Source organism: Hypanus sabinus, unplaced genomic scaffold, assembly GCF_030144855.1.
Source record: "Hypanus sabinus isolate sHypSab1 unplaced genomic scaffold, sHypSab1.hap1 scaffold_233, whole genome shotgun sequence".
NCBI lineage: Eukaryota > Metazoa > Chordata > Chondrichthyes > Myliobatiformes > Dasyatidae > Hypanus > Hypanus sabinus.
This window is the reverse complement of record NW_026780444.1, coordinates 147,379-168,031: the sequence shown is the minus strand read 5'-3', so window position 1 is coordinate 168,031 and position 20,653 is coordinate 147,379. Positions and strand designations below refer to the sequence as shown.

The window sequence follows — 20,653 nt, the reverse complement described above, 5'->3', positions numbered from 1 at the left end:
ACTTCTGGGGCATTGGAACCAGTTCTGGGGGAGGTGGGACCAGTACAAACAGGACAGTCTGCATCTGGGCTGGACTGGAACCAATGTCCTAGGGGGTACGTTTGTTACTGCTGTTCAGGAGGATTTAAACTAATGTGGCAGGGGGATGGGAACAAGTGCAGAGAGACAGAGGGGTGTAAAGTGAGGGTAGAAGCAAAAAGTAGTAAGGTGAAAAGTAAAAGTGGCAGGCAGGCAAATCCAGGGCAAAAAGCAAAAAGAGCCAATTTTCAACATAATTGTGTAAGGGCTAAGAGTGTTGTAAAAACAAGTCTGAAGGCTTTGTGTGTCAGTGCGAGGAGCATTCGTAACAAGCTGGATGAATTGAATGTGCAGATAGTTATTAGTGAATATGATATAGTTGAGATCACAGAAACATGGCTCCAGGGTGACCAAGGATGGGAGCACAACATCCAGGGATATTCAATATTCAAGAGGGATACACAGGAAAGAAAATGAGGTGAAGTAGCATTGCTGGTTAGAGATGAGATTAACGCAATAGAATGGAAGGGCATTAGCCTGGAGGATGTAGAATCGATATGGGTAGAACTGCATAACACTAAGGGGCAGAAAACGCTGGTGGGAGTTGTGAACAGGCCACTTAACAGTAGTAGTGAGGTTGGGAATGGCATTAAACAGGAAATTAGAAATGCGTGCAAAAAAGGAACAGTAGTTAAAATGGATGGGTGACTTCAATCTACATATAGATTGGGTGAACCAAATTGGTAATAGACAAAAGACAATAGACAGTAGGTCCAGGAGGAGTCATTCGGCCCTTCTAGCCAGCACCACCATTCACTGTAATAATGGCTGATCGTACGCTATCAGTTCCATGTTCCTGCCCACTCCCCTTATCCCTTGACCCCACTATCTATAAGAGCTCTATCTATCTCTCTCTTGAAAGCATCCAGAGACTTGGCCTCCACTGCCTTCTGGAGCAGAGCATTCCACATATCCGCGACTCTCTGGGTGAATAGGTTTTTCCGTATCTCTGTTCTAAATGGCCTACCCCTTACTCTTAAACTGTGGCCTGTAGTTCTGGACTCAACCATCAGCGGGAACATGCTTCCTGCCTCCAGCGTGTCCAATCCCTTAATAATCTTATTTGTTTCAATCAGATCCCCTCTCATCCTTCTAAATTCCAGTGTATACAAGCCCAGCCGCTCCAATCTTTCAACATATGACAGTCCCGCCATTCCGGGAATTAAACTTGTGAACCTACGCTGCACTCCCTCAATAGCAAGAATGTCCTTCCTCAAATTTGGAGACCAGACCTGCACACAATACTCCAGGTGGGGTCTCACCAGGGCCCTGTACAGCTGCAGAAGGACCTCTTTACTCCTATACTCAATGCCTCTGTTATGAGGGCCAGCATGCTATTAGTTTTTTTCACTGCCTGCTGTACCTGCATGCTTGCTTTCATTGACTGATGTACAAGAACACCTAGATCTCTTTGTACTTCCCCTTTTCCTAACTTGACTCTATTTAGATAGTAATCTACCTTCCTGTTCTTGCCACCAAAGTGGATAACCCTACATTTATCCACATTCAACTGCATCTGCCATATATTTGCCCACTCACCCAACCTGTCCAAGTCACCCTGCATTCTCATAACACCCTCCTGACATTTCACACTGTCACCCAGCTTTGCGTCATCAGCAAATTTGTTCATGTTACTTTTAATCCCTTCATCTAAATCTTTAATGGATGTCGTAAACAGCTGCGGTCCCAGCACCGAACCTTGCGGTACCCCACTGGTCACAGCCTGACATTCCGAAAGGGACCCGTTAATCGCTAAACTTTGTTTCCTGTCAGTCAGCCAGTAAGTGTGCTGAGGAAGAGCATTTCTTGGAATGTATGCGGGATGGTTTTCTGAACCAACATGTCGAGGAACCAATTAGACAGCAGGCCATTCTACCCATTGGGCATTGAGCAATGAGGAAGGGTTAGTTAGCAATCTTGTCGTGCGAGACCCCTTGGGTAAGAGCGACCATAATATGGTGGAATTCTTCATTAAGATGGAGAATGACATAGTTAATTCAGAAACAAAGGTTCTGAACTTAAAGAAGGGTAACATTGAAGGTATGAGACGTGATTTAGCTAAGATAGACTGGCAAATGTTACTTAAAGGGTTGACGGTGGATATGCAATGGCAAGCATTTAAAGATCGCATGGATGAACTACAACAATTGTTCCTCCCAGTTTGGCAAAAGAATAAACCAGGGAAGGTAGTGCACCCGTGGCTGACAAGGGAAATTAGGGATAGTATCAAGTCCAAAGAAGAACGATATAAATTAGCAAAAAAGCGACACACCTGAGGACTGGGAGAAATTCAGAGACCAGCAGAGGAGGACAAAGGGCTTAATTAGTAAAGGGAAACAAAGATCATGAGAGAAAGCTGGCAGGGAACATAAAAACTGACTGTAAACGTTTTTTATAGATAAGTGAAAAGAAAAAGATTGCTCAAGACAAAGGTAGGTCCTACACAGTCAGAAACAGGTGAATTGATCATAGGGAACGAAGACATGGCAGACCAATTGAATAACTATTTTGGTTCTGTCTTCACTAAGGAGGACATAAATAATCTTCCAGAAATAGTAAGGGACCGAGGGTCCAGTGAGATGGAGGAACTGAGAGAAATATATGTTAGTAGGAAAGTGGTGTTAGGTAAATTGAAGGGATTAAAGGCAGATAAATCACCAGGGCCAGATGGTCTGCATCTCAGAGTGCTTAAGGAAGTAGCCCAAGAAATAGTGGATGCATTGGTGATAATTTTCAAAACTCCATAGATTCTGGATTAGTTCCTGAGGATTGGAGGGCGGCTAATGTAACTCCATTTTTTAAAAAAGAGGGAGAGAAAATCCGGGGAATTATAGACCAGTTAGTCTGACATTAGTGGTGGGGAAAATGCTAGAGTCGGTTATCAAAGATGCTATAACAGCACATTTGGAAAGAGGTGAAATCATCGGACAAAACCAGCATGGATTTGTGAAAGGAAAATCATGTCTGACAAATCTCATAGAATTATTTGTGAAGATGTAACTAATAGAGTGGTAGGGGAGAGCCAGTGGATGTGGTATAGTTAACTGTTCAAAAGGCTTTGACAAGGTCCTATACAGGGGATTAGTGTGCAAACTTAAAGCACACGGTATTGGGGGTATGGTATTGATGTAGATAGAGAATTGGTTGGCAGACAGGAAGCGAAGGGTGGGAGTAAACGGGACCTTTTCAGAATGGCAGGCAGTGACTGGCGGGGTACGCAAGGCCCAGTGCTAGGACCCCAGTTGTTTACAATATATATTAATGATTTATTCGAGGGAATTAAATGCAGCATCTCCAAGTTTGCGATGACACGAAGCGGGGCGGCGGTGTTAGCTGTGAGGGGGATGCTAATAGGATGTGGAGTGACTTGGATAGGTTAGGTGAGTGGGAAAATGCATGGCAGATGCAATTTAATGTGGATAAATGTGAGGTTATCCACTGTGGTTGCAAGAACAGGAAAACAGATTATTATCTGAATGGTGGCCGATTAGGAAAAGGGGAGGTGCAATGAGACCTGGGTGTCATTGTACACCAGTCATTGAAGGTGGGCATGCAGGTACAGCAGGCGGTGAAAAAGGCAGATGGTATGTTGGCATTCATAGCAAAAGGATTTGAGTACAGGAGCAGGGAGGTTCTACTGCAGTTGTACAAGGCCTTGGTGAGACAGCACGTAGAATATTGTGTGCAGTGTTGCTCCCCTAATATGAGGAAAGACAAGTTTGCCATAAATGGAGTACAAAGAAGGTTCACCAGATTGATTCCTGGGATGACAGGACTTTCATATGAAGAAAGACTGGATCGTCTAGGCTTATACTCACTGGAATTTAGAAGATTGAAGGGGGATCTTATTGAAACGTTTAAAGTTCTAAAGGGATTGGACAGGCTAGATGCAGGAAGATTGTTTCCGATGTTGGGGAAGTTCAGAAAGGTGGAACCACAGTTTAAGGATAAAGGGGAAGCCTTTCAGGACCGAAATGAGGAAAAACGTTTTCACACAGAGAGTGGTGAGTCTGTGGAATTTTCTGCCACAGGAAACAGTTGAGGCCGGTTCATTGGCTATATCTAAGAGGAAGTTAGATATGGCCCTTGTGGCTAAAGGGATCGGGGTATGGAGAGAAGGCAGGTACAGGGTCTTGAGTTGGATGTCAGCCATAATCATACTGAATGGCGGTGCAGGCTCGAAGGGCCGAATGGCCTACTCCTGCACCTATTTTCTATGTTGCTATGTTTCTATGTCTGCATTAAATTCTATCAGCAGTGACCACTGGCCGCTATGCTCTGAATCTCGATGGCTTCTGCAAATGCAGTACACCGCAGTACCAAGGAAATCCATTTTTTTTTCCTATATCCAATCCCTTGGAAGGCCTGCTAACAATTTAACCACGACTGATGTTAGGCTGAGCTGCCTTTAATTCCCCTGCTTACCCGAACGGGCCTTTTGTGAACAAGCGAACAACATCAGCAATCCTCATCACTTTTGGCTAAAAGCATTTGTAATATTTCTGCCACAGTCCCTGCAATTTCTGCGCCAGCTTTTCACAAATGCGGAGATGACACCCCGTCAGGATGTGAACATATATCGCCAGAATTTCCCTGAAGTCAGCAATAATCTCCTTGTACAACATAGAACATGGAACAGTACAGACCAGGAACAGGCACTTAGGCCCACAATGTTGTGCCGAAACAGATAACAGGTAAGTAAACATACCAAAATCTAATCCCTCCTACATATACAATCCCATATTCCTCATATTAATGTGCCTATCCAAACGTCTTTAAAGAGACTCTAACGTAGCTGCCTCTGTTACAACACCCGGCAGCACATTCCAGGCACCCGCCACTATCTGCGCGGTTAAACAGAACTCTCTGAATATTAGACGGTGTTTAACATGGCGCGAATGTGAAGTGTCGGACTTTGACAGATCAAATGTCAAGGGACAACTTGCTGTTAATAACAAGCCCCTTAGCAGCGTTGGAGAGCAGGTGGATCTTGGTGTCGGAGTCCGCATCTCGCTCAATGTGGCTGCAAAGGATGAAAGCGTGACGTCAGGAAGCATATGACATTCTTGACCTTATCAGCTGAGGGGATGATTTCAGGAGTCGGGAGGTTATAAAGCTGTCACAGCATAAGATGTTGGAGCAGAATTGGGCCACGAATCAAGACCGTTCCGCCATATCATCATGGCTGATACATTTTTTTTCTCTCAGATCCAGTCTCCTGTCTTCTCCCCGTTTACCTTCATGCCGTGTCAATCAAGAATCTATCAATGCTGCCTTAAATATACCGAAAGAATTGTCCTGCAAGCTACGTGAGGCAAAACATTTCACAGGCTCGTCGATCTCTGGCTAAATAAATTCCTTCTCTTCTCCTTTATAAAAGGATGTGCGGGTGTGTCCTGTGGTTGACTCTCCCACCATAAGAAATACCTTCTTCACATCTACTCTATCAAGGCCTTTCACCCTTCATTCTTATGAATTCTTGTGAATTCATGCCATCCAATGTTCTTCATACGACATGCCATTCAGCCCCGGAGGTACTTTCGTGAACAACCTTTCAACCCTCTGTGATTACATTACATAACTGCTGATCTAAGGCGTCCAAAACTGCTCACAATACTGTAAGTGAGATCTCACCGATGCTTTATAAGGTCTGTACTCTAACAAATGAAACGTCAAACAGGCGGTGCTGACACATCCAAGAACGACGAAGTCACCTTTCTGAGCGAGATCCTTACCCCTCTCCACCGGGAGGAATCTCAAATGGATTACGAGTCACCACTGACATTGATCGTGTGGTGTGTGAAGCTGTAAGCTGCGTCTACCACCCGCTCTGCTGGTTTAAATAAACGACTAGAGTCAATCATTCTCTCTTGCTGTTTGTGTGAAGCGACTTAGCTGGTATCCAAACTGTGGAACAACCTCTTTATTTTGTGGACTGACATGCCTGATTATATCCTGAAGCCGGGGATCTCGTGAGACAGTTTATCTGAGGTCATTTCTTTATATTTTCTGTGACGTCTTTGCATGACTATTTTAGTGTGAACCCGAACAAGTGTATGTGGCAAGAGCGCCTCGGTCTATTAAAGGAACGGTTGAAATCAGTTGACCAATACTGTCGCTGTCTCTGTCTGCAATCACATCAACATTACATCCTTTTTTTATAGTCAATTCCCCTTGGAATGAATGCTAAACTTATATTTACCTTCCCCACTACATACACAACCTGAAAATTAAACTTTAAGGAATCCTGCACATGCACTCCCAAGTCTCTTTGCGCCTCAGGTTTTTGTGTTTTCTCTCTAATTAAAAAATACCCTATCCTTTCATTTCCTCTACCAATATACACTCCCCAACACCGTATTCCATCTGCCATTTCTTTGCCCTTTCACCTAACCTGTTTGTCCTTCTGTAGCCTCTCTACTTCCTACAACCTACCTTCTCCTCCGCGTATCGTCATATCGTCTGCAAACGTTGCAACAAAGCCATCAATCTTATCACCCAAATAATTGACATTTAATTTGAAAAGAATCGGGCCCAACACAGACCCCTGTGGGACGCTACCGGCAGCCAAACAGAAATATTCCCATTCTTTCAGCCATTGCTTTATCCACACTACATTCGTTCCAGTTATACCATGAGACCGTAGCCTGTTAAGCTGCATCGTGTGGTACCTTGTCAAAGGCCTTCTGAAAATCCAACTACACAGGGATTGGGATCCAGTCCCTGGGAAAGTGCGGTCCCTCCACGTGCTCTACTCGGTACTTCGTGTCCATGGAATCGGCGATCTACCTACAACCATCCTGGAGATCATACCTTACTGCTCAGCTATTATTACTTACCCGTGACTTTCTTGGAAATCACCCTGCTATACAGTGTGGTCTCTGTCCTGAGAGTTGTAGCCACTGAATATTCTGTCCGGTTCACTATCACTTTTATGTTTGATCGATTTGACGCCATTTGTTGGCAGCAGCTGATAGCAAAATATGGTACCAAAGATACTGTTGCGTTCTGCTCTGTTTTTAGAAATATTCCCTATTTCTTCAATATTCATTCTTCGAAACTGATTGACGATTTAGCTTTGGACTGTTTTATAAAGCTGGGGTACTATGCAGATCGCGAGTGAAGTTGGATATGACTGATTACTACCATTCAAACAACATTACCCCCATTCGTGTTAATACTACAGAACAGAAGGGGAAGGGGCAGAAACTGTACTGGGTGTCTTTCATATATACCCCAATAGTAACAACATACCGAAAAGCTTCGAAAAGCGGTAAGTCAGACCATTCGCCAGAACCGGACAAGATATTGTCCAGACTACAGTGGGAATTGAGGGAGCTGATTGTTGAGCCTGTGGTTATGATCGTTTCATCATCAATAGGGACGGGAGAATTACCCGAAGATTAGAGGGATGCAAATTTTCTTACCTTGTTCACGAAAAGTAGAAGAGATAACCCAGGAAATTATAGACCAGTGAGTCATACTTCAGTGGTGGGCAAGTTGTTGGAAAATAACCTGCGAGGATCTATGAACATTTGGAGAGACATAACCTGATAAGGAATAGTCAGCATGGCTTAGTCAAGAGCAGACCGTGCCTCACGAGCCTGTTTTAATTCTTCGAGAATGTAACTGACATATTGATGACGGTAGAGCAGCAGATGTAGTGTATTTGGATTGCAGTGAAGCGTTTGATAAGGTTCCCGATGCAAAGCACATTGGGAAAGTAAGGAGAGATGGAATCCAAGGAGACCTTGCATGGTGGATCCAGAATCAGCTTGAACTTTGCCTCCAACTTTCACCCTGCCCTCAAGTGCCAGGAGGGAGATCGGTGGGAAGGGATGGGGGGGGGGGGACGAGTGGACAATGTAGTGGCGTAGGGAGCGATCCCTGCGGAAAACAGAAAGGGGAGGGAAGGAAAAGATGTGCTTGGTAGTGGGTCCCCGTTGGAGGTGGCGGAAGTTACTGAGAATTATAATTTGGACCTGGAGGCGGGTGGGGTGGTAGGTGAAGACAAGGGGAACCCTATCCCGAGTGGGGTGGCGAGCGGATGGGTTGAGGGCAGATGTGCGGGAAACGGCAGGGATGCGTTTCAGAGCAGAGTTGACGGTGGAAGAAGGGAAGCCCCTTTGTTTAAAATGAAAAACATCTCCTTCGTCCTGGAATGAAAAACCTCATCCTGAGAGCAGATGCGAAGGAGACGGAGGAATTGCGATAAAGGGATTGCATTTTTGCAAGAGACAGGGTGGGAAGAGGAATAGTCCAGGTAGCTCTGAGAGTCTGTAGGCTTATAGTAGACATCAGTAGATAAGCCGTCTCCAGAGATGGAGACAGAAAGGTCAAGAAAGGGGAGGGAGTTGTCGGAAATGGACCAGGTAAATTTGAGGGCAGGATGAAAGTTGGAGGCAAAGTTAATGAAGTCAACGAGCTCAGCATGCGTGCAGGAGGCAGCGCCAATGCAGTCCTCGATGTAGCGAAGGAAAAGAGGGGGATGGATACCCGTACAGACTTGGACATGGATTGTTCCACACAGCGAACAATAAGGCAGGCATAACTGGGACCCATACGGGTGTCCATGGCTACACCCTTGGTTTGGAGGAAGTGGGAGGAGCCAAAGGAGAAATTATTGCGAGTAAGAACTAATTCCGCTAGACGGAGGAGAGTGGAGGTAGAGGGGAATTGGTTAGGTCTGGAATCCAAAAAGAAGCGAAGAGCTTCGAGACACTCAGGTTGGAGGAGCAGCACCTGATATACCGGCTGGGTAGCCTCCAACCTGATGGCATGAACATTGACTTCTCTAACTTCCGTTAATGCCCTTCCTCCCCTTCCTACCCTATCCCTGACATATTTAGTTGTTTGCCTGTTCTCCATCTCCCTCAGGTGCTTCCTTAACCCCTTTCTTTCTCTCGAGGCCTCCCGTCCCATGATCCTTTCCCGTCTCCAGCTCTGTATCACTTTCGCCAATCACCTTTCCAGCTCTTAGCTTCATCCCACCCCCTCCGGTCTTCTGCTATCATTTCGCATATCCCCCTCCCCCACTACTTTCAAATCTCTTACTATCTTTCCTTTCAGTTAGTCCTGACGAAGGGTCTCGGCCCGAAACGTCGACAGCGCTTCTCCCTATAAATGCTGCCTGGCCTGCTGTGTTCCACCAGCATTTTGTGTGTCTTGTTGGTAGTAGGGATGTGTTGCTTTTTTAGTAAAATATTAAATAAACTCGTTAGAAAGAGATTGTATCGGGTTGGAGGGTGTAGAATCTCCAGGTAGGGGATTCTACTTCTGTGGTGGGGATTTACGGACATTCATCTCCTTCGGAGTGGAGACATTTCCCCTCATCTCAGTCCCGGACTGTACACCCCCTTTTTCAGAGACTGGGATCCCTGGTTCAACCGTTAATGATGTTGTGCATTTCAATGTGTTCACCTCTCAGTCCTCGATTCTCTAAATGAAAGGGTTATTGCATTTGATCTTTCTTCATATGATGACCCCACCACTCCAGGGATCAGTCTGGTGAATCCTCATTGCCCTCTCTATAACAAATACTCTCTAACCTCTTTGTTAATCCACTATGGAATGAATTTCAATCTTCTGCAGCCCAGTGTTGCCCAACCACTCACCTCCCACCCCTGTCACTATTTCCACCTTCCAACCTCCCCCCTCACCCGGATCCACCTCTCACTCTCCAGCTCTTGCCCATCCCCACCCCACACCTCTTTTCTCTGACTATTTCCCCTCCACTCTCAGTCCAGAGCGACGGTCTCGGCCTGAAATTTTGACGGTCCATTTCCATCCGCAGATGCTGCCCGACCCACTGTAAAGTCCCCTGTTATGTGTCCGGCTGTGCCATGTTGTTGGTGGAGTGGACAGCGTGGTGTTTGTCTCTATTCGGGTCACAACACCAGAATTGCCAGCGTGGTCCACACACAGTGTATTAGTTAAAAGAAAACCTCTCGTCCCTGCAGTCTTTGTCTCCTGGTAAACCCAACCCTCTGACAGTGTGAACGATAGTTATCCTTCCTCACCCACCCCGTTTTTATTCACTTTATGAACATGCAATCAAACCGTGCACAGTATGTAAGCTGTGGAGATATGTTTTAACTATTGTGTTGTTGTGTTGCATTGGAGCTGGAGTAAGAATTATTTCGACCTCCATCACATTTGTCTGCTGAAAATGGAATTAAACAACCCTGAATCTTGAATAAAGATTTCAGCAGGCTGAAGCGTCACTTTTCTGTCTCTCAGAATTATTGCGGCAGAGCGCCACCTGGTGACAATGGAGTCCACAAATCAGGGGCTCCTGTTATTGCGGCAAATCACCGCCAAGTGGCAGTGTTGTCCACAAAAGTGAGAGGTTTGCGGCGATAAGGCGGGGTGGAGAGTGCTGGAAGCCAATTCTGCACGTGGATGAAGTACTAGCCCTGCCCCAAACTACACTCCTCACCAAGAGTTAGGGTCCGAAACGAACCTTCCATCTGAGGCAACTTTTCAACATCGTGCCTGTTGGGGTCATCTGCTGTTTCCAGTTTTCCAGGTTTTCCTCGACATCAGTGAGACCCGATGTAGTCTCTGCAATCTGCTCTCCATCCCGATGAGATTCTGCAGATGTTGGAGATGCAGAGTCACAGACACAAAATGTTGGAGGAAGTCAGGAGGTCCGGTAGCTTCTATAGAGGGGATAAAGCAAAGCAGAGATTTCCTGCCGAGAACCTTCATGAGGACTGGAAGTGGGGAGAAGCCGGAATAAGATGGACTGGAAAGAGCCCAAGCTGGTAGGTGATAGGTGAAGCCAGATAAGAGCGAAGGTGAGTGGGTGGGCGAGGTGGGAGATGAAGTGAGACGCTGTGAGGTGGTAAGTGGAAAATGTAAAGGACGGAAAAGAAGGAATCTGATCGGAAATGAGAGCGGACAATGGGGAGAAAAGGAAGTAAAAGAGGAACCAAAGGGAGTCGATCCGCAGTGGAGAAGAGAGAAGTGAGGAGGCAGAATGGAGGAGACTGGCATGTGGGTTGATGAAAGAAAAGATGGAGGTAGTGGTTAAAGATACCGATGATCCTGCCATCAGGTTGTAAACTACCCGGATGTAATATGAGGTGTTGCTCCTCCAACCTGATAGTGCGCTCATCGTGTTAGTTAAACAATGAAACGGAAGAGAGAGTGGGTTAATAATTTTCCCCTGGGATCCCTATTAAATCAATTCCCTCTCACCTTAAGCTGGTACCTTCTGGTTGCTGATTCCACAAAGGTGGGGAAAAGGACTGCACACATTCCCCATTTCTGTACATTAATAGTTTGGAACACCTGCATAAGGTCACCTCAATCTCCTGCACTTCAAGGTGTGAAGTCCCAACCTGTCCAACCTCTCTCCAGAACTCAGTCCCTCGAGTGCCGGAACCATTCTCGTAAATCTCCCCTGCACTCATTCCAACTTGACGTCCTCTCCCCTATAGCAGACTGACCAAAACTGAATACAATAATCCAGGCGTGGATACCCTAACAATATGCGAACCCAAATGCAACTTCACTGGCCTCTTCTTCAGACCATGAGCCATGAGATATCATACAGGGGCTGCTCAGCCAATCAAGTCTGCTCCGCCATTCCTTCGTGTCCAATTGATTATCTCTCAACCCCATTCTCCTGCCTTCTCCCCATAACCCTTGAACATCCATTTAAAATACACTCAGTGACCTGGTGTCTACTCCGACCGTGGCAATGAATTCTAAAGATTTACCACTCCCTGACTAAAGAAATTCCTCCTCATCTCTGCTCTCAGTGGGTGCTCTGTATATTGAGGCCGTGGCCTCTGGTCCCAGACTCACACAGTACAGGGTGCATCTTCTTCATGGCCACTCTGTCGAGGCCTTTCAATATTTAATAGGTTTCAATCAGATCCCCTCTCTTTCTTCCAGACCAGCGAGTACAGGGTCAAAGCTATCTATCGCTCCTCATTCGTTACTGGAATCATTCTCGCGAACCTTCTCCGGACCCCCCTCCAATACGAGCACATCTGTTTCTCAGATAGAAGGCCGGAAACTGTTCACAAAACACCAAGAGCGATCTGACCAATGCGTTTTAAAACAATAGTGTCACAACCTTGATCTGATATGCTGACATTACAGTTGTCATCCTTCATCAACACAATCTGCAAGCAAAACTTTAGGGACTCCTGCTCAAGGATTCCCAAGCACCTATGCCTCTCCGATTTTTGAATTTACTCCCATTTAATTGTCTTACTACGCCCTTATTCCTTCTAACAAGTGTACATGACCGTACACTCGCATACACTGTATTTCATCTGCTACTTCGTTGCCTGTTCTCCAAACCTACCGAAGACCTGCTGCAGACTCCTGCTTTGCTCTAAACTACCTGTCCCGTACCTATCCTTGTATCAACTGCAAAGTTCCTCACTAAGGGATCAATTCCGTCATCCCTATCATTCAGATTTAACATGAAAAGAAGCGGTCTCAATACCGACCCAGCGGAACGCCATTCGCCACCGGCAGCAAACAGAATCGGTTTGCATTGTTCTGGCCGTCTCCTGCCAGTAAACCAATCTTCGACCGATGCTAGTATCTTTCCTGTAATACCATGAGGTGTGATCTTGTTCAGCAGCTTCATGTGGAAGACCTTGTCAAAGACCATATGAAAATCCAAGCAAACAGCATCCACTGTATTTCTTTTGTCTATCCTGCCTGTTATTTCATCAAAGAACCTCTAATGAGACTCATGTCCAACACCAAGACAGGAAGTTACAGTGGTTTATTGATTTCATCAAGACAAATGTAATTAAACAATGTGTGAGCTGCTGACGTGCGGGAATAAATAAGCTGCTCCCGACTCACTCACAGTCAGACACAATTAACTGACCGGCGACAACGGGTGACCGGTTGAATAATCAGTCCCGTTTCTCACCGTCACTCTGCATCGGGGAACCGATGATTATAAAATCACACTTCAGGGCCGTGTCCGGGATCGCTGCAGATCCAGGGTCACTGCCGAAGGATTTGTCCATTTAACATCATTATATCGGCCAGGCTGCCGAATGCACCGTCCTCAGCAAAGGGGGCAAAAGGATTCTCTCCCGGGATCATCCCCCCCACCCCGGGACACTGGTGTCCCAGACTGAGCCCCGGACCCCCGGGCTCTTCCCGTCCGGGTAATTCCCCGGGGTGCCACGTGGGGAGTCTCGTACACGCACTTCCGGCGGAAGCTGCCCCGCCGGGCAACAGGCGGAAACACGTCACTGCGGGACCTCTCCGAGCGACGCACACAGCGCGAGGCTTGAGCCGGTCCAGTTAAAACCGTCGGGAATCAGCCCCGGCGCGCGGCCGTTAAAGGCGGCGTTAAAGGTAAGGGCGGGAGTTAAAGGGGAGGGCGGGGAGTCGGCCAAATGTCCCCATCCCGCGGGCGGGGATGTTCACACATTCGGATGTTCACAGATCCACTGTCAGTCCGGGTCTGGGTTCCTGCAGAGATCTCAGTTCCTTCTTCCCGGTCTCACTGAACTGATTCACCAACAGCCTGAAACAGATGGGAGAATAAAGATGAAATAAACAGATTACACAACAGTGTCAGTAACAGGGGACCGGGGTTAATGTTTCAACAACACTCACAGACAAATATCACCAGAAAACCCGCGGATCCGCTGATATTTTATCACATTGAACATTAACAAAAACACTCACCAGATCCGCTTCAGACTCGGGAGGGTCAGTATGAGGCGGCGGAGACCGGGGACAGATCCGTCTGTCAGAGAGTTTTCACTCAGGTTCAGCTCCGTCAGTGATGGGTTTGTACTGAGAGCGGAGACAAGATCCTCGGCACCAGAATCTGTGAGACCGACATAGTTCAGCCTGGAGATGAGAGAGAGTGAGGGTGAAGGACATAGAAAGACAGGAGACAGTACAAATCCCCAGTGTTTATCAGTAACACAATTACTGATCACATTAATATTCAGTGTCAGACACCCAGTGACTGTAAACACGATCTCCCACAGTCTGGTACTTACCACAGTTTCTGTATTTTACACTCCCGGTTCCTCAGAGCCGCAGACACCAGTTTCACTCCTGAATCTCCCAGTTTATTATCACTCAGGTTCAGCTCCGTCAGTGATGGGTTTGTACTGAGAGCGGAGACGAGATCCTCGGCACCAGAATCTGTGAGACCGACATTGTTCAGCCTGGAGATGAGAGAGAGTGAGGGTGAAGGACAGAGAGAGACAGGAAACGGTACAAATCCCCAGTGTTTATCAGTAACACAATTACTGATCACATTAATGTTCAGTGTCAGACACCCAGTGACTGTAAACACAATCTCCCACAGTCTGGTACTTACCCCAGTTTCTGTATTTTACACTCTGACTTCCTCAGAGCCGCAGACACCAGTTTCACTCCTGAATCTCCCAGTTTATTATCACCCAGGTTCAGCCCCGTCAGTGATGGTTTTGTACTGAGAGCGGAGGCGAGATCCTCGGCACCAGAATCTGTGAGACCGACATCCCTCAGCCTGGAGATGAGAGAGAGTGAGGGTGAAGGACACAGAGAGACAGGAGATGGTACAAATCCCCAGTGTTTATCAGTAACACGATTACTGATCACATTAATGTTCAGTGTCAGACACCCAGTGACTGTAAACACAATCTCCCACAGTCTGGTACTTACCCCAGTTTCTGTATTTTACACTCTGACTTCCTCAGAGCCGCAGACACCAGTTTCACTCCTGAATCTCCCAGTTTATTATAACTCAGGCTCAGCTCCGTCAGTGATGGGTTTGTACTGAGAGCGGAGGCGAGATCCTCGGCACCAGAATCTGTGAGACCGACTTCCCACAGCCTGGAGATGAGAGAGAGTGAGGGTGAAGGACACAGAGAGACAGGAGATGGTACAAATCCCCGTTGTTTATCAGTAACACAATTACTGATATTTTTTCTTCAGCACGACTGCGCAAGTCGGCCAGTGAGAACAGCGAGAAGAGTTTAAAAGGAAGACAGATTTACAGAGCGAGCGTCAGAGGAGCGGGAGACAGAGTAGGAAGGCTTTGGCTCAACGGGGCTTCGGCGATGAAGGGTCGAGGCGAGGTAGGTTATCTGTTTACAATACAGACAGAGAGTATGTGTGTGAGGCTGGGTTTCTGTGCTCGGTGTCAGATGTGGGAGATCCTGGAGACTCCCAGCCTCCCGGACGGCAACATCTGCACCCGGCGTATCGAGCTGCAGTTCCTTAGGGACGGAGTTAGGGAACTGGAGATGCAGCTCGATGACCTTCGTCTGGTCAGGGAGAGCGAGGAGGTGATAGAGAGGAGTTACAGGCAGGTGGTCACTCCGGGGCCACGGGAGACTGAAGAAGTGGGTCACAGTCAGGAGAAGGAAGGGCAACAAGCAGGCACTAGAGAGCAAGAAGGAGATACTAGAGAGTACCCCAGTGGCTGTACACCTTGACAATAAGTACTCCTGATCATGTGCTGCTGGATGGAGGGACGGCCTCGGGAGGGGGGGAGGGTGGTGGGGAAGCAACAGTAGACTTGTCTCTGGCACAGAGTCTGGCCCTGTGGTTCAGAAGGGCAGGGAAAGGAAGAGGATGGCAGTAGAGATAGGGGATTCTGTAGTTAGCAGGTCAGACAGGTGATTCTTTGGATGCAGGAATGAAACACATGAATGATGGTAGTTTGCCTCCCAGGTGCCAGGCTCCGGGATTTTCAGATCGCATCCAAGATAGCCTGCAGTGGGAGTGAGAACAGCCAGAGGTCGTGGTACATATTGTTCCAAATAACATAGGTAGGAAAAGGGAAGAGGTCCTGAAAACAGACTACAGGGCGTTAGGATGTAAGTTCAGAAAAAGGATTACTGCCTGTGCAACTAGACAGTGAGAATAGGAATAGGATGAGGTTAAGGATAAACATGTGGCTGAGGGATTGGAGCAGGAGGCAGGGATTCAGACTTCTGGATCATTGGGACCTCTTTTGGAGCAGGTGTGACCTGCACAGAAAGGACGGGTTGCACTGGAATCCCGGGGGGGGGGAGCAATATCCTGGCAGCAAGGTTTGCTAAGGCTGTTGCGGAGAGTTTAAATAGAATTGCTGGGGGTGGGAAATGAGCTGATGTGATGGAGGAGAGGAAGGTTGGCTCACTAATAGAGAAAATTTGGAGAGAATGCGAAAGGGAGGATAGACAGGAGATAGAGAAGGGACACATTCAGTCCAATCATTTGAGATGTGTCCATTTTAATGCAAGGAGTATGATGAATAAAGTGGATGAGCTCCGAATGTGGATCTGCTCTTGGAGCTATGATGTTGTGGTCATTAGAGAGACGTGGATGGCTCAGGGGCAGGAATGGCTACTTCAAGTGTCAGGCTTTAAATGTTTCAGAAAGGACAGGGAGGGAGGCAAAAGAGGTGGGGACGTGGCACTGTTAACCAGAGATAGAGGCACGGCTGCAGAAAAGGAGGATGTCATGGAGGGGTTGTCTACGGAGTCTTTGTGGGTGAAAGTTAGGAACAGGAAGGGGGTCAATAACTTTACTGGGTGTTTTGTATAGACCACCCAACAGTAACAGGGACATCGAGGAGCAGATAGGGAGTCAAATTCTGGAAAGGAGTAATAATAACAGGGTTGTTGAGGTGTGAAATTTTAATCTCCCAAATATTGATTGGCATCTCCCTAGATTGAGGTGTTTTGATGGGGTGGAGTTAGTTAGGTGTGTTCAGGAAGGTTTTGTGACGCAATATGTAGATAAGCCTACAAGAGGGGAGGCTGTACTTGATCTGGTATTGGGAAATGAAACAGGCCAGGTATCAGGTCTCTCAGTGGGACAGCATTTTGGAGATAGTGATCACAGTTCTGTCTGTTTTACCATACCCTTCGACAGGTATAGGATTAGGTAAGTTAGGAAAACCTTTAATTAGAGTAAGGAGAACTATGAGGCTATCAGGCTGGAACTGTAAGCATAAATTGGAAACAGATGTTCTCAGGGAAACATACCGAAGAAATGTAGAAAATATTCAGGGGATATTTGCGTGGGGTTCTGAGTAGGTACGTTCCAATGAGACATGGAAAGGATGGTAGGGTACAAGATCCATGGTGCACAAAGGCCTTTGTAATTCTAGTCAAGAAGAAAAGAGCTTACTAAAGATTCAAAAAATGAGGTAATGATATGAATCTGGAAGATTATAAGGCTAGCAGGAAGGAGCTTAAGAATGAAATCAGGAGAGCTAGAAGGGGCCATGAGAAGGCCTTGGCAGACAGGATTAAGGAAAACCCCAAAGCATTCTGCAAGTATGTGAAGAGCAAGAGGATAAGACGTGAGAGAATAGGACCAAACAAGTGTGACAATGGAAAGTGCGTATGGAACCGGAGGAAATAGCGGAGGTATTTAATGAATCATTTGCTTCAGCATTCATGATGGAAAAGGATCTTGGCAATTGTAGGGATGAATTGCAGTGGACTGAAAAGCTTGAGAATGTAGATATTAAGAAAGAAACTGTGCTGGGGCATTTGGAAAGCATCAAGTTGGATAAGTCACAGGGCCATGAAGGGATGTACCCCAGGCTACTGTGGGAAGGGAGAGGGGAGATTGCTGAGCCTCTGACGATGATCTTTGCATCATCACTGAGGATCTGAGAGGTTTCGGAGGATTGGAGGTTTGCGGATGTTTTTCACTTTTTCAAGAAAGGGAGTAGGGATAGCTCAGGAAATTATAGGCCAGGGAGTCTTACTTCAGTGGTTGGTAAGTTGATGAGAAGATCCTGAGAGGTAGTATTTATGAACATCTGGAGAGGCAAAATATGATCAGGAATAGACAGCATGGCTTTGTCAATGGCAGGTTGTGCCTTCCGAGTCTGAATGATTTTGTTGAGGATGTGACTAAACACATTGATGAAGGAAGGAAGAAGTTGCAGTGTATATTGATTTCAGCAAGGCATTTGATAAGGTACACCATGCAAGGCCTATTGAGAAAGTAAGGAGGCATGGGATCCAAGGGGACATTGCTTTGTGGATCCAGAACTGGCTTGTCCACAGAAGACAAAGAGTGGTTGTAGATGGGTCATATACTGCATGGAGGCCGGTGACCAGTGGAGTGCCTCAGGGATCTGTTCTGGGACCCCAAGTCTTTGTGAATTTTATAAATCACAATAAATGAGGAAGTGGAGGGATGGGTTAGTAAATTTGATGATGACACAAAGGTTTGGGGTGTTGTGGATAGTGTGGAGGGCTGTCAGAGGTTACAACGGGACATTGATAGGACGCAAAACTGTGCTGAGAAGTGGCAGATGGAGTTCAAACCAAATAAGTGTGAAGTGGTTCACTTTGGTAGGTCAAATATGATGGCAGAATATAGTATTAATGGTAAGACTTGGCAGTGTGGAGGATCAGAGGGATCTTGGGGTCCGAGTACATAGGACACTCAAAGCTGCTATGCAGGTTGACTCTGGAGTTAAGAAGGCATACAGTGTATTGGCCTTCATCAGTTGTAGGATTGTTTAAGAGTCGAGAAGTAACGTTTAAGAGTTGAGAGGTTTTAAGAGGGATAGATCGAGTTGACGTGGATAGGCTTTTTCCATTGAGAGTAGGAGAGATTCAAACAAAAGAACATGATTTGAGAGTTAGGAGGCAAAAGTTAAATGGGTAACACGAGGGGGAATTTCTTTAGTCAGAGAGTGGGAGCTGTATGGAATGAGCTTCCAGTAGAGGTGGTAGAGGCAGGTTCGGTATTGTCATTTAAAGTAAAATTGGATAGGTAAATGGACAGGAAAGGAGGATTATGGGCTGAGTGCAGGTCGGTGGGACTAGGTGAGAGTAAGCGTTCGGCACGGACTAGAAGGGCCGAGATGGCCTGTTTCCATGCTATAATTGTTTTATGATGAAATGTTGCAGCTATGCAGGACGTTGGTCAGACCCCACTTGGAGTACTGTGCTCAGTTCTGGTCGCCTCACTACAGAAAGGATGTGGGAACCATAGAAAGGGTGCAGAGGAGATTTACAAGGATTTTGCCTGGATTGGGGAGCATTCCTTATGAGAATAGGTTGAGTGAACTCGGCCTTTTCTCTTGGAGTGACGGAAGATGAGAGGTGATTTGATAGTGGTGTACAAGATAATGAGAGGAATTGATCATGCAGATAGTCAGAGGCTTTTTCCCAGGGCTGAAATGGCCAGCATGAGAGGGCATAGTTTTAAGATGCTTGGAAGTAGGTACAGAGGAGAGGTCAGGGGTAAGATTTTTTACACAGAGAGTGGTGAGTGTGTGGAATGGGCTGCTGGCAGCGGTGGTGCAGGCGGAAACGATAGGATCTTTAAACTCCAGGATGGTTACATGGAGCTTAGAAATATAGAGCACTATGTGTAAAACCGAGGTAATTCTAAGGTAGAAACATGTTCAGCACAGCTTTGTGGGCCAAAGGGCCTGTATTGTCCTGTATGATTTCTATGTTTGTTTGTTTCTACTGATCACAGTAATGTTCAGTGTCAGACTCCCAGTGACTGAAAACACAATCTCCCACAGTCTGGTACTTACCCCAGTTTCTGTACTTTACACTCCGGGTTCCTCAGAGCCCCAGACACCAGTTTCACTCCTGAATCTCCCAAGTCGTTCTCCCCAAGTCTAAACACAAACAGACAGATTGATGAACAAAGTGATTCAAACCGTGGATCTGAGGGAATTTCTCTCACTCGGATATTTCAGGAAACATTAAACCCTTCAGTAAATCACTGATCGGAGTTCCCATCACTGTCAATGACCCTCACTGCCCAGCTCCAGGGTATTCGACGAATGTCGAAAATGTAGTCTGTCAGTGTGACCCTGTAAAGTCCACATATTCTCTCTCATTTCCAGATGGCTCAACAAAATGTTCCACACAGAAATGCAGAAATGTCAATGGGACACAGTGAAATAGACTGACCCCAGCTAAAGGGATGGTGAAGAGAGACCCCACAGAAGGAAGGGGATTAGGAAGAGAAATTCCACAGGAGTGAGGGAGATGGGGAAGAGAGATCCCACATGAGGAAGGGGGATGGGGAAGAGAGATCACACAGGAGGAAGGGGGGATGGGGAAGAGAGATCCCACAGGTTGAAGGGGGACGGGGAAGAGAGATCCCACAGGAGGAAGGTGGATGGGGAAGAGAGATCCCACAGGAGGAAGGGGGATGGGGAGGAGAGATCCCACAGGAGGAAGGGGGATGGGGAGGAGAGATCCCACAGGAGGAAGGGGGATGGGGAAGACAGATCCCACTGGAGGAAGGGGGATGGGGAAGACAGATCCCACTGGAGGAAGGGAGATGGGGAAGAGAGATCCCACAGGAGGAAGGGGGATGTGGAAGAGAGACCACACAGGAGGAAGGGGGATGGTGAAGAGAGATCCCATAGGTGGAAGGTGGACGGGGAAGAGAGATCCCACAGGAGGAAGGGGGATGGGGAATAGAGATCCCATATGAGGAAGGGGGATGGGGAAGAGAGATACCACAGGAGGAAGGGTGATGGGGAAGAGAGACCCCACAGAAGGAAGGGGGCTGGGGAAGAGAGATCCCACAAGGTGGACGGGGAAGAGAGACTCCACAGGAGGAAGGGGGATGGGGGAGAGAGACTCCACAG

General features: G+C 46.9%; 1 protein-coding gene across 2 annotated transcripts in view; it reads right to left on the bottom strand.

Annotated features, from left to right (window-relative positions):
- Positions 1-12,823: 12,823 nt before the first annotated feature.
- The window catches only part of LOC132387902 (NACHT, LRR and PYD domains-containing protein 12-like), a 66,107-nt gene continuing 58,277 nt past the window's right edge, over positions 12,824-20,653 (bottom strand). For both annotated transcript variants that reach the window (XM_059960220.1, XM_059960219.1), the window contains 6 exons: positions 19,580-19,666; positions 14,734-14,904; positions 14,408-14,578; positions 14,082-14,252; positions 13,759-13,926; positions 12,824-13,594 (listed from right to left, as the gene is read on the bottom strand). In XM_059960220.1, coding sequence (XP_059816203.1) covers positions 13,507-13,594; positions 13,759-13,926; positions 14,082-14,252; positions 14,408-14,578; positions 14,734-14,904; positions 19,580-19,666 — 856 coding nt within the window. In that variant the 3' untranslated portion in view covers positions 12,824-13,506. The remainder of the gene's footprint in view (positions 13,595-13,758; positions 13,927-14,081; positions 14,253-14,407; positions 14,579-14,733; positions 14,905-19,579; positions 19,667-20,653) is intronic.